Here is a 12,640-nt window from a genome sequence, read left to right on the forward strand (position 1 = left end):
CTGTTTTATTTGTTGAAAAAACAAAAAAGGAAAATATAGTCAGAGTCAGTAAGCGTAAGGCACCTTTTCTCAGGGAAGACCTTAGGGTGTTTAAGAGGAAAGGCTTCCATAAGCTACATTTATTATTTACTTTGATTTTATATATTGGTAAAAATAGACAATGCAAGAACTAGGGCAGGGGAAGAACCAGAGGCCTATAGAGTTGGAAAATGTTAGGTAGAATCCAAGAAGCTCGGGCCACTAGAATTTCTGGTTTCTTCCCTTTGCCCATGCTGCTTATTTAATTCAGATTCTAAGCTCATCCTTCTAGGATGCCGGCTGCCTCATAGTTAGGCAGATCACCAATAGCATCGGTGTTGGTAAGCCAGTGCAAGCCCATGTTACAATTGTCCTGGGCTTTTGTTGTTTTTTTTTTCCTTATTGTTACCTCACTTGTGTATTTAATAAAGGGCTTTTCCTGCAACAACATTATGTTAACAGTCAAGACAGTGGAGGAAGCAGAGTAGGAATTGTCTGCCAGACTTCCTCAATTTGGCGAACAGAAGCTGGTCAGACTTCGACTTCTAAAAGCCAAGGCTGTGAGAAGCGTGAGCAGAATCCATATAGTCATGAATGACCACGAGTAGGAAGGAAGAGGGTTTATGAATTAATCCCCAAATCCTAGCCTTAAAAATCAACTCAGGACCAATAAATTCCATCAGCACTTGACAAGGTAGGTAGGATAACCAGGGAAATCATCATTTCAAAATATGTAAGAAAACTGGTTAAAAAAAAAAAGTAGGTTAGAAAAAAGGTTTCGATTTATGTCTGTGTGATTCATGGCTTATTAAAAGGAGGAGCAAGGAGGTTGGCTAACATCAAGAAGAATCATTGCTGCTTGTGTTTTGTGGCCACTGTCCAGGACAGAGGACCAAAATGCATAACCTCTGACTCTGGGGACAATCAGATATCCTTGACCTTTGACATAGAATGTAAAGACAAAATGAAAGCACAATGCAGATCATAACACTGTGGTAAATGCCACGCCTTCCTTTCCTTGGGTAAATGCTCACAGACCAAAAAAAAAAAAAAAAAAAGAGAGAGAGAGAGAAATAAACCAAAGCTACCCATGATTGCCCCTAGACTCAGATAGTGACTACATACAACAAAATCATGCAACCAAATCAAGCTATGATTTTATCATCATCAGAGAACTCATTTCCAAAAAAGGTGTTCTGTCTTCTCAGGTGGGGTACTCTTGGCTTTTCTTGTCGGAAGGGATGCACACTCAACCTGACAAACGGGCTGCGGCTCCGGGGCCGTCTGGCAGCTGTGCACCCCTGCACTAGACTCCCCGACGAGGTCTGGGAAAGCCCAGCCGTGGGGATTTGCAGTGGTTGCTGGCAGTGGTGATGTGGCTGATTTGGGTCCTTTACATCACCAGCTGGAAGCTAGAACCTGGAAGCATGACTCACAAGGGCTGCTTTTCCAGGCTGTTCGTATCACAGCTTCAGAGCTGGAAAGAGGCCAGACACTGATGAAAATTCCTTTTTCATGAATGTGAACTCTCAGGATAAAGGCCGAGCTACTGGCTGTGAGCACCAACAAACTGTTGCTGGGCACCTGTTAGTGTGGCTTAGCATAGCAGGGGCCTTTTTAAACTTGCACGCAAACAGCCTCCTCCATAAAAATTAAAGAAAAAAAAACCCCAATTCTGTAAGTTAGAGAATGAGAAGGTGAGGGAGAGGTTGCTAACACTGGTGAGACCCAGACATTGTGCTGCATGCTCTATGTACCTGATTTCATCCCAAATCCTCAATACCTTGAGGAAGAAGATGAGGAAGCTGATGTTTCCCTTGTTTTATTCATGATGCTGTTGAGACCCTGAGAAGTTAAGTGAGCTTCCCTAAGGGTCACACAACTAGTAAATGGTGGAACCGGGATTTGAAACTCGTAGTTTATTTAATCTAACAGTTTACTTATCTATTTAACTTAATCTATTTACCTATAACCTATTAGTTACTTAATCTAACTACCCGTTTACTGAATCTCTCATACTCTAAATTCCTCTTCTGCAAAATGGGAATAAAGCCACCCCACAGGTGACTGATTAAATGAGAACTACATGACTTCATTAATAATGATAATGTTAAATAATCAAAATAAAATATTTAAAACATGAGAAATATGTGGGAGCACCTAGCATGATGCCTTACATACAGCGGATTCTTTGTAATTTTAGTTTTCCATTTAATCCCATGTTTATAGATAAAATGTACTGTGTAAAAGATGAACAGTGGCTGAAGGGCAGTCAGGCCCGGGTCTTAAATTGGATAGCTTCTCCTGATCTTGAATATGTACTGTTTTGCCAAATAATAGCAGATCAGGTCCAAATTCAGTTCCTTGCTTTCTCACTCCTTTAAATCCCCAGAGCTTTCATTTACCTCTGATTCTCAACAGGAGAGCTATATAAACTGTAAGTGCATTTCAGGGTTCACCCTCTATGATGCTTGAAGTCTGGTCATTGAGAGAATCCATAAGGTCTTTGAGGCAGCCCCCAACTAAGCTTTCTGAGGAATTTCTAGAATGGAGATTATCAGGGTTTCCTATGGATTGTAGCCCTGAGAAGCTTATTAATGATGGAGATTCTCAAGATCTACCCTCAGATTGTGATTCAGGAGGGCTAGAGTATGGTCCTGGAATCTGAATTTTTAACTTTTAAATTCAATATTTTTAATTTGGTAACTAGAATTAACTAGGTGGATAAGGATGCATTTTGGGCCACACTTGCCTAGAGGCTATATTCATATGTCATGAAGACTCGGGATGAAGAGAGCTCATTAAGGTAGATACAGATCTCTTAGGCTAATACAGTCCAGAACTTAGTGAAGCAAGTGTGTGATTATATTAATCTATGAGAATGTACTTTCATTGAGGGAGCTATATGAAATAGGACAGAATAACAGTTAAGACCACTGTTGACTAAAATATCTCATTGGTGTCGTATTCTGCTCCATTTACTATATATTAAAGCAATTGCTATGGGTCATATGGAAACAATTCTAACATGGGGCCTGAACTCAGGAAACTTACAAGTTTCATGAGGGAAACTATATATTTCAAATAATTTATAATGTAGAGGAGAATGACATACCTTTGCTAAAAGGAATATAACATGTTAGAAGGCAGAAGAAGGAACAGTTCATAACAACAGTATTGGGGATATTTTTATAAAGGAGATGGCATTTGAACTTAGCTTTGAAAAATAAATACAACTTTGAAAGTTGGATAAGACAGAGAAAGGCAGTCAAGATGGGGAAGGATATAAAGTATCAAAAATCTGAAGGGGTATAGGCTTTTCTGGGAATGGTTCGAGAAAGCCAGAGAGGTAGACCAGAACAGGTTGCTGAAGGCTTTGGTTAGAAGTTGTTGCCAGGAAGGACACCTATGTATTAGAAAGATGACTCTGGTATGGCAATGAAGAGTAGACTAGAAGAAGGCAGGTAGATGGACCAGCTGCCAGCAGGTGTTACAGTCTAGGTGTAACTCCAGTGTTAAGAGCCTCCTAATGACAGAAAAAGGGAGATGGGCAGAGCTTGTACCTGTTAATCCAGATATCCTCCCCAGTGCCTCGAACACACTAGACTGTCTCAGAAAGTGTGATGAATGAGGAATAGATCAAGGTAGAGAAGAAAGGGGGCCGATTTAATAGAGAGGGAGAGAAGATATTGAAGATACCTTGAGGTTTCCATCATGGATTTCTAATTAGATGAATTTGTTTGCTAATATAGAGCACTCAGAAAAAATCTGGAGAAAGTGAGGACTTAAAAATTTGAGTCCAACTTTTGTAGGGTTTCGTACATCTGTAACAGCAACCCACACCTTCTCTTCCTATGAGCTGTAGCTTTCTCCTCCAACACACATACCAAAGAGAATAAGCCAGCTGACCTTGAGGTTATATGGAAATTACTTGTGAAATAGGTTAAGGATCAAAGATTCGTCTAAAAAAATACCTTTCAAACTTGTGATTTTATTTATGAGTTAAGATTTACAGACACACAAAAATAATGTTACATTGACAGTTATACATTGAGATTAAAACCACATGAAATCAAATAGCTTGAGAGAATTCCAAATATATAGGAAACTTCTATGTCCTTGGTCACATTTCTTGGTTTGGGAGTGGGAGAAAGGTGTCTTGCAACATATTTCTCAATTTCTGATCCTTTAAACAGAACTACAGCATTGTAAATCATTGTAAAAACAATGTTGCATTTTTTTAAAAAGACACTTTTCTCATAAACAAAATATTATAAACATTGTTTTCGAGTGTTAGTCCAGTCTTTAAAAACCAATTTAACAAGTAAGATCATTGAACTAATTACTAATGGCTGGGAAATTCAAGATCTTAGATAAAAGAGACCCTGGAAAATTTTTTAAATAGGAAAAGTTTACATTTGGGACCCATTCCCCTATCTTTCTCTGTTCATTTTCCATTTCCACAAAGCCTCAGGACTGCTCATGCCTGTCTTCTCAAGCCTGCCCTTCTCCTCCAAACGGCTCTAATATGTGCTAAAACCTTCCTCTCCTCTCCCTTCCCTCTTGGAAGTGCCTACACAGTACAGCTGATCTGGTCTAGAGGTAGGAGAATATCTGAATGAGCTAATTCATAGCAGTGCATGAATGATGAGTGACAGACAGCTCCTTAACCCTTCTGGAAATACTTGTCATTAAAAAGAAAAGAAAAGAAAAGGAAAGAAAGACAGACTGCCCTATTATCCAAAGGCAGTGGCTTCTTCTGGCAGTGACAATGAAGAATAAGAAAAGATGTGCTGGGAAGGGCCGGTGAGATGGTGCAAACAGAACAGACTAGCCAGCTAGCAATCTGTTCCCACGGTAGAGTCTCTAAGTGGTCCTGTTTTTCAAAAGTTCTTCCTATTCTCCACATCAGAACTCCCTGGATCTCAAAAAGGAGAAAACAAAAATAAACAAACAAAAAAAAAAGACAAAGAAAAGGTTTCCCCCATTCCCTCAGAAGTTCTAGCAATGGGGAGGAAAAGGCAGAGCCATCCCTTCCCAGGGCTGATGCTTTTCACTCTGGGACTGTCTCTGAGACCACCTTGGACTGGACTGAGGCTGGAGGTTGAATGGCCTTTGGAGAGTTTTCTTTTTCCATTTTCCCCCATTGTCCTCCCTACAACCCACCATTGTGTAATTTTTCAGTAATTCTTGCTTGTTCTACTTCTTTACCTTCTCTGGTTTTCAAGATTAATTTATAATTTTGTAAAATGCTTAACCATAAATACTTGCAATGGTCACGCTTTATATGGAAATGAAGAGGATGGTTCAGCCTTTATATGGAAATGAAGAGGATGGTTCTACCTTACTTCTTCTCACAATAAGGTCTAGTAGCTTCTTTTTTAAAGAAATGTGATAAAACAATAAATGATACTTTCACCTTGATTTATCAGGTACCATCACTTTAAAAGAGTTGGAACTGAAATTGCTTTCCAAGCATCCCTAAAATCATAGAGTGTAATAATTTAACTGTAGGAAAAATCTAATTTGATTCAGTTCAAATGTTGCTATCTCTCCTTTGGGGACAAAACCAAACCAAACCAAACCTTAATAATCAATTGAAAATCAGTTATTGACACTTTCTTTTTTAAAAGATTTATTAATTTATTTTAGTGCATGTACATGCATGCAAGAAGTGGCAGGGGCAGGGGGTGCAGAGGGAGAGAATCTCAAGCAGACTATATGCTGAATGCAGTCCAACCAGGGCTCAATCCCACCACCCATGAGATCATGACCTGAGCCCAAGCCAGGAGTTGGAAACTTGAGTAACTGAGCCATCCAGGTGCCCCCAGCTACTGATACTTTTTTTTTTTTTAAGATTTTTATTTATTTATTTGACAGAGATCACAAGTAGGCAGAGAGGTAGGCAGAGAGAGAGAGAGAGAAAGCAGGCTCCCTGCTCAGCAGGGAGCCTGATGCGGGACTCGATTCCAGGACCCTGAGATCACGACCTGAGCTGAAGGCAGTGGCTTAACCCACTGAGCCACCCAGGCGCCCTGATACTTTTTAAAAAGTAGGTATTTTTAAAAAGTTGATTGATACTTTTAAAAAGATATTCTCAAAAAAAAGGAAAAAAAAAAGATATTCTCCAGAGAGAGAGAGAGAGAGCACACAGTGGAGCAGAGGCAGGGGCAGAGGGAAAGGGAGAGAAAATCTCAAGCAGACTCCCCACTGAGCATGTAGCCCGATGCAGGGCTTGATTTCATGACCCTGAGATCATGACCTGAGCTGAAACCAAGAGTTGGTCACTCAACTGACTAAGCCACCCCAGCGACCCTGAAATAAAATTTTTAAACAAAATTCCTTTCAAGCCAAGAAATTAGCCTGTTCTCTCAATTTTGAAATATGACCTTCAAAATATGGGGGAAATAAAACACTTAGGTTACATTTTTGTTGAAAAGACGTAACCAAAACAAATTACGTGTTTGTTGCTAGAGGACCTGTATGTTGGTTGATGTCATTTCGAAACTCAGGAGAGACTGGGCTAGAGACTGGGGAGTGATGTTGGGCCTAGAGCAGTTGACAGCTGCTTGCCTTCATAGCCACCCCTTTTTCTTAAGAATAAAATAAACATAAATGGGGAGGGGCTTTTCCACCTGATTAGTCCTCCAGTAAGGTGATTTTTGGATCAATTCCCTTTTAAATCACCAGCTGGCTGAGAAAATCCACTCTTTGAGATACCCTAGGGGCAACTCTAAGTCAGGGTTGACTAAAGGGGAACAGGATATGATTCCACAGGAACTTGTTGCTCTGCTTTAAAAAGGCATCATTTTAGGGGACCTTTTAAAAAGGCTCAGTTGGTTAAGCATCCAACTCTTGGTTTTGGCTCAGGTCATGATCTCAAGGTCGTGGGATCAAATCCCACGGCAGGCTCTATGCTCAGGGTGGAGTCCGCTTGTCCCACTCCTGCCCCCTCTACCCCTCCCCCTACACACTTGCGCTCTTGCTCTCTCTCTCTCAAACAGATAAATAAAATCTTTAAAAAAATCAAAAAGCATTATTCTATAATTCATGAGACTCCTAAGGAATCTCTAACAAAAAGCATAGCAGCAATTGGCTGGTTGGTCTGTGGTCAATCTTCTTGGTTCATTATTCAAAATAAAAGGAACAGAAGACCCAATATTTGAAAAAAGCAAGCATTTATTTAAATATGGTCTTCCTTCTAGACCTTTGAGGAAGATTAATTTAAAGTTTTCCCCCAAAGTAATATGGCTACATTTCAGCTTTCATCTCAAAATCAGAAGCAATAGTATCTATGTTGGTGTTTGATATTATAAGCAGAGGGGTGTTTCATCACCAATTTACACATCTCCCTCATTTTATACAGAAGAAAATAGATGCCCAGAGAGCCTAGGTGACTTGGCCAACACCTCCCAGCTAGTGAGAAATATGGGGTCTCTATTACACAGGAGCAGGTAGGAACTGCCCAGCAATTACTGCAGGTCAGTGTCCCTGGGTGCTTTACAGACATTACCCATTTTAATCCCCACAAAGAAGATATTAAAGAGCCAACCTCAAATACCATTTATCAAGGCTTCTTTGTACCAAGTACTTGAATTCCTTACCTCAAATCACCACAACACCCCTCTGATATAGATACAGTAAGTCCTCTTTTACAGAGAGACCTAAGGTGCAAAGAAGTCTTGCCCAAGGTCACTTTTAAATAAAAAGTAAACCAGAGATTCCCACCCAGATGTACCTTTCACATGAAGAATCTGTGTTCTTTTCACTCTCTAAGAGATTTTCAAAGTTCAGGTGGCAGTGGTGACCGTGAACTTTAGTGGGTTCACAAGCATTGAAAATAAAGAAGAAGAGCAGAATGCAACAAGGATGGCCTAATTTAAAAATAGAGTATGTCACATCAGCTATATGTATGTCTGATGTGTGTGTGTGTGCGCGCGCGCGTGTGTGTGTGTTTACAACACAACCAAGCAATTAACTAAATTCTGGCACTGTCTACCCAGAGATAGAATCACTTCCCTTAAGTTAAGGACTCAGTCCTGTTAAGATTGCTCCCCCACCCCCTTTAGATGCCATTTGAAAAGTCCAGGTTGTCCCTGGTGCTTTTGACCAACCTGCTATAGATCAGTTTCCCATTATACCCTCCTTGGGTTTGATTAATTTGCTAGAGTGGCTCCGAGAACTCAGAGAAACATTTTACTTACTAGATTACCAGTTTATCTCAAAAGGATGTAATTCAGGAACAGCCAGATGGAAGAGATGCATAGGGCAAGGTATAGGGACATGGAGCTTCCGTGCTCTCTGAGCAAGCCACCTACTCCCCATCTCTGTTTGTTCACCAACTCAGAAGCTCCTTTTTTGGGTGTTTTGGAGGCTTCATTACATAGGCATGACAGGTTAAACCATTGGCCATTAGTAGTTGAATTCAGTCTTCAGCCCCCTTCCCCCGGCCCCCAAAGGGTGTTGGTCAAGGGAACTGAAAGTTCCCACCCTCAAATTAGAATCATGTGCTTGGTTCCCGTGGCAACCAGCCCCCATAAGCTACCTTATTAACATAAACTCTAGTGGGGTTGAAAGGGGTTTGTTATGAATAACAAAAGAAAACTTGATGGCTCTTATCACTTAGGAAATTATAAGTCTTAGGAGATCTGTACCAGATATAGGACAAGATCAAAAACATATTTATTATAAATCCCAATATGTGTGTATGTATGTTTTGATGTTTTTCTTGTGGGCCATGGTCAGACTTCGGAAGCTACTGCACCAGAACACAACTAATTTGTCTAAACTTTAGCGAAATATTGGTATAAAGTTATTAAAGCAGCACCCAGATCTGCTGTGGATCCTTCCCATCACATTCTCAGTGGCAGCAGGGTTATATTCCATCAAACTTGATCAACAGAGGATCCTTTTTCTACCCTGACATCATCCATTTGACTCGTGGTCCTAGGAATATGGGTTGACACCAAGTCCATATCCAGGCATTTTAGCAAGCCCATGTCTCATGCACGACAAAATCTATAAATTAGGACATCATCATTCAGTGTAAAAGATGACAGTCCAGGGGCGCCTGGGTGGCTCAGTGGGTTAAAGCCTCTGCCTTCGGCTCAGGTCATGATCCCAGGATCCTGGGATTGAGCCCCGCATCGGGCACTCTGCTCAGCAGGGAGTCTGCTTCCCTTCCTCTCTCTCTGCCTGCCTCTCCGCCTACTTGAGATCTCTGTCAAATAAATAAATAAAATATTAAAAAAAAAAGATGACAGTCCATACCTATACACTTTGTTTGAGTCATTGTTATTTTTCTGTCCTTAGATTGTCATGAAATAAAAGACTGTACAATATACCACACTTACGATAGACCAACAGAAGAGCTGGAAAGAGCACAGTTCATTTTATAAGCAGTAGTAAGTTTTATGGTGAGAGGAAGTTTGGTTAGAAATAGTGCTTACTCCTTACAAAGGTCCTGTATTACATGTTAGGGACCCAAAGACAAATAAAGCTAGAGTTCAAAGCCCAGCAGGTGTGACGTCACAGGTATAGTGACATCACAGGGAGGAACTAGAGAAGGATGTGATGTAGAATTAACAGCCATAGTGATCAGTTCCACATTATAGAGAAAATGTGAAGAAAGAGTTCTGGTGGTGTGGTGAAAATAGCCAGATTGGTTTGAATCTGGGGACTGATATTTTACTTCTGTATATTGACTGAAATGAGAAATATCTACAAGTATCTGGTCAAATATATGTAATAGCGGATACTAACAATTTAGATGCCTAGTGAAATGATATCCTATTTTAAAAGAAACAAATAGGAACTTAGAATTGAAGATTGCCTGTGTATTTTAGAGCTGAATGCAAAACTGGTATCCCAAACGGCCCTTTATTTGTTAGTCTGATTTCTGGATATGCCAGATTTGGGAGGACATCAGTGAAAAAGCTCAATGATCCCCGATTTTCTTTCATTCGTTGAACATTTTTGAATTGCTCTTTCTGTACTTGGCATTGTGAATGACAAAAACCACCTTACCTTGACTGCTTTCTGTTAATCCAGTGAGAGGCTCCTCTGTTTTTTTTTTTAACGATTTTATTTGACAGAGATCACAAGTAGGCAGAGAGGCAGGCAGAGGGGCAGGGTGGGGAGGCAGGCTCCCTGCTGAGCAGAGAGCCCAATGCGGGGCTTGATCAATGAGGGGCTCCATGGGATCATGACCTGAGCCGCAGACAGAGGCTTTAACCCACTGAGCCACCCAGGTGCCCGAGAGGCCTCTCTTCTCGCATTGTCAACAACCAGCTGAGAGCCTAGCTGAGCTGTTTTACAAGGAGATTTCTCATCTGTTCCTTAGACTGGGAAAAGCTCATCCTTCACCTTTCAGCTCTAATTTATACAGAATCTAGCTACTCACTATATTTCCTTCAACAATACTTTTGCTAGAGGGCCCATTCAAAATCTATACTCCCTTTTGTGACAGCACAAAAGGACTCATTTAAACAGAACCTGGCAGGCAGGAAGAATTCAAAAGCTGGCTAATTATCTACGTGTTCATTATTAGTCAATATCTTTAAGATTCTATTGTTGCTATCAAGTTTATATAAATTCACTTCCTTGTTAAAACTGTATTTTCTTGAAAGTAAAATGAGTAGTTTTGCCTCTTTCTGATAATTAAATGCCTAATATTCTGAAAAAGAGCCCCAGTCCTGTGTGGTAGATAGTACCGTACGGTCCATGTACTAGGGGAGGAAACTGAGGTAGAAAGGTTCAGTGAGCTTGCCCAGGGTCTTAGAGCTGGCAGGTAGTGAGCCAGGCTTCCGACCCCCAGCTTCAAGCCCGTGCCAGGGGCCAATCTATACAGCGTAAGGTACCAGCTGTCCCAGGACATGGTACGCTAGAATGGACTTGTGATTACCAGCCTGTGAGAGGGGAGTCTGGGTTTATTTCATCTCTGTCTTTAACTCTTTGGCCTTGGGTAGGTTGCAATTTCTCCAGATGTTCATTTCTTACCCCCAGAGGGGAAAGAAAGGAACTGCTGAGTCAAATGATCTCTTCACTCTTTCCCCTTAGCTCAAACTCTGAATTCTTACTGTGAGTCAACTGGGAAGGGGTAGTACAATATTAATAGCTGTTCACTATTAAGGAAAAATGTTATCTGCTTTTGAGAAAAAGTTTTTGATGTTTCTAAAGGAAGCCCGAAAGGCAAACTGTAACGGATCTGCAGAGGGGCTGGGAAAAATCCAAGAAAAAAAAAGAAAGATAAGGGACTGGGCATGGTGCTCATCCAGAACACCGAAAACAAAAACGAGCAAAACAAATAAATTGGGGAAAAGAATAATATACAGCCCCCAAATAAAATAGACGGTCTTACCAAAATTTCTTTCACTTCAGAATGAAGAAATATTGGAAAGCAGTCATGATGGGGAGAACCCTAAGCCAGAACAGCTTGACAGTCCTGAAAATCTTTCCCCTACCAGGTAAGATTGCAGATTCTGGGCAGGAATCATTTTAACCCCTTGAGATGATAGGGAGAGGGGAGTGTATCTTCTGTTTTAAATCTCATCACTCATTTTCCCCAGGTAAAAATTACATATTTATTCTGCATACTAACCTTCATTTATGTACCTGAGAACAAACTCACAGATTTCGTAAAAAAAAAGCAAGAGCTGCACAGGACTTAGAAACCAAGTTCCAGGTATACTCAGTATTTTTGAAAAATGAATTATCAAGAAAAAACAAAACAGTAAATGTAAACTAATGTTGATAGATTGAATTATTGGTTTGAAAGCATTTAAAAGGAATAGGTTCCCCAAAGACACAAGTTATACAAATTCAATGCTATTTTCAGACCACAGGAAGGTATTTGCATGCATGTGACTGCTCAGCCATTCAGAAAGCCTAAATTAGTGTGGTAAACACCAAAAGCATAGAGGAAATTCATTTTTTTAAAAAATCTTCTTTATACTCAGAATCTACATCATTAGTTCTATTCTAGCAATCATCACACTATCTACGCCATTTAACTTACTGACTTATGAGCCACTCTTGTGCCCAAGGACTATGATAATACTTAGCTTTTAGCAGGCCCTCAAAATATGTCTGTAAAGTAAATGAACCAAAGTCTTCAGGAACTTGCCATTTGATTAAAGTCCATATTAGTTTCATTAGACTACTTTATACTCTTTCACTTTAAGGTGTACTCAAGGAGAGACGTGGGCTTTTACCAACTAAAATGTTATCTCTGTTACAGTAAATGGCCCACATCAGCATATTTGAAAGTGTCTTTATTGGTGCTGTCTCAGAAAAGCACCTCTTGGCAATGTGTTCTGTTGTCCTTAAGTGACAGTGTATCTTTTTTTTTTTGAGAGAGAGAGTGAGCAGGGAAGGCAGAGAGGGACGGTAGGAGAGGGAGGATCCTAAGCAGACTCCACGTGCAGAACAGAGCCCAACTTGGGGCTCAGAACTCAGGACTCTGAGATCATGACCTAACCCAAAATCAAGTCAGATGCTAACCACCTAAGCGGGCGGGGGATTACTTTAAGCCCCCTGTGATAGCACTGTGCATAGTCCCTACTTTCAGAATTTGTATTTTAGCTAGGAAAAAGCACATGAAATAATTAGTCAGTAGCACAAT

General features: G+C 40.4%; 1 protein-coding gene across 4 annotated transcripts in view; it reads left to right on the plus strand.

Annotated features, from left to right (window-relative positions):
- The window catches only part of MCF2L2 (MCF.2 cell line derived transforming sequence-like 2), a 254,225-nt gene that overhangs the window by 146,125 nt on the left and 95,460 nt on the right, over positions 1–12,640 (plus strand). For all 4 annotated transcript variants that reach the window (XM_059163358.1, XM_059163355.1, XM_059163356.1 and 1 more), the window contains one exon: positions 11,398–11,483. In XM_059163358.1, coding sequence (XP_059019341.1) covers positions 11,398–11,483 — 86 coding nt within the window. The remainder of the gene's footprint in view (positions 1–11,397; positions 11,484–12,640) is intronic.

The sequence above is a fragment of the Mustela lutreola genome, chromosome 2 (genome assembly GCF_030435805.1).
Source record: "Mustela lutreola isolate mMusLut2 chromosome 2, mMusLut2.pri, whole genome shotgun sequence".
In the NCBI taxonomy this organism is placed as follows: domain Eukaryota; kingdom Metazoa; phylum Chordata; class Mammalia; order Carnivora; family Mustelidae; genus Mustela; species Mustela lutreola.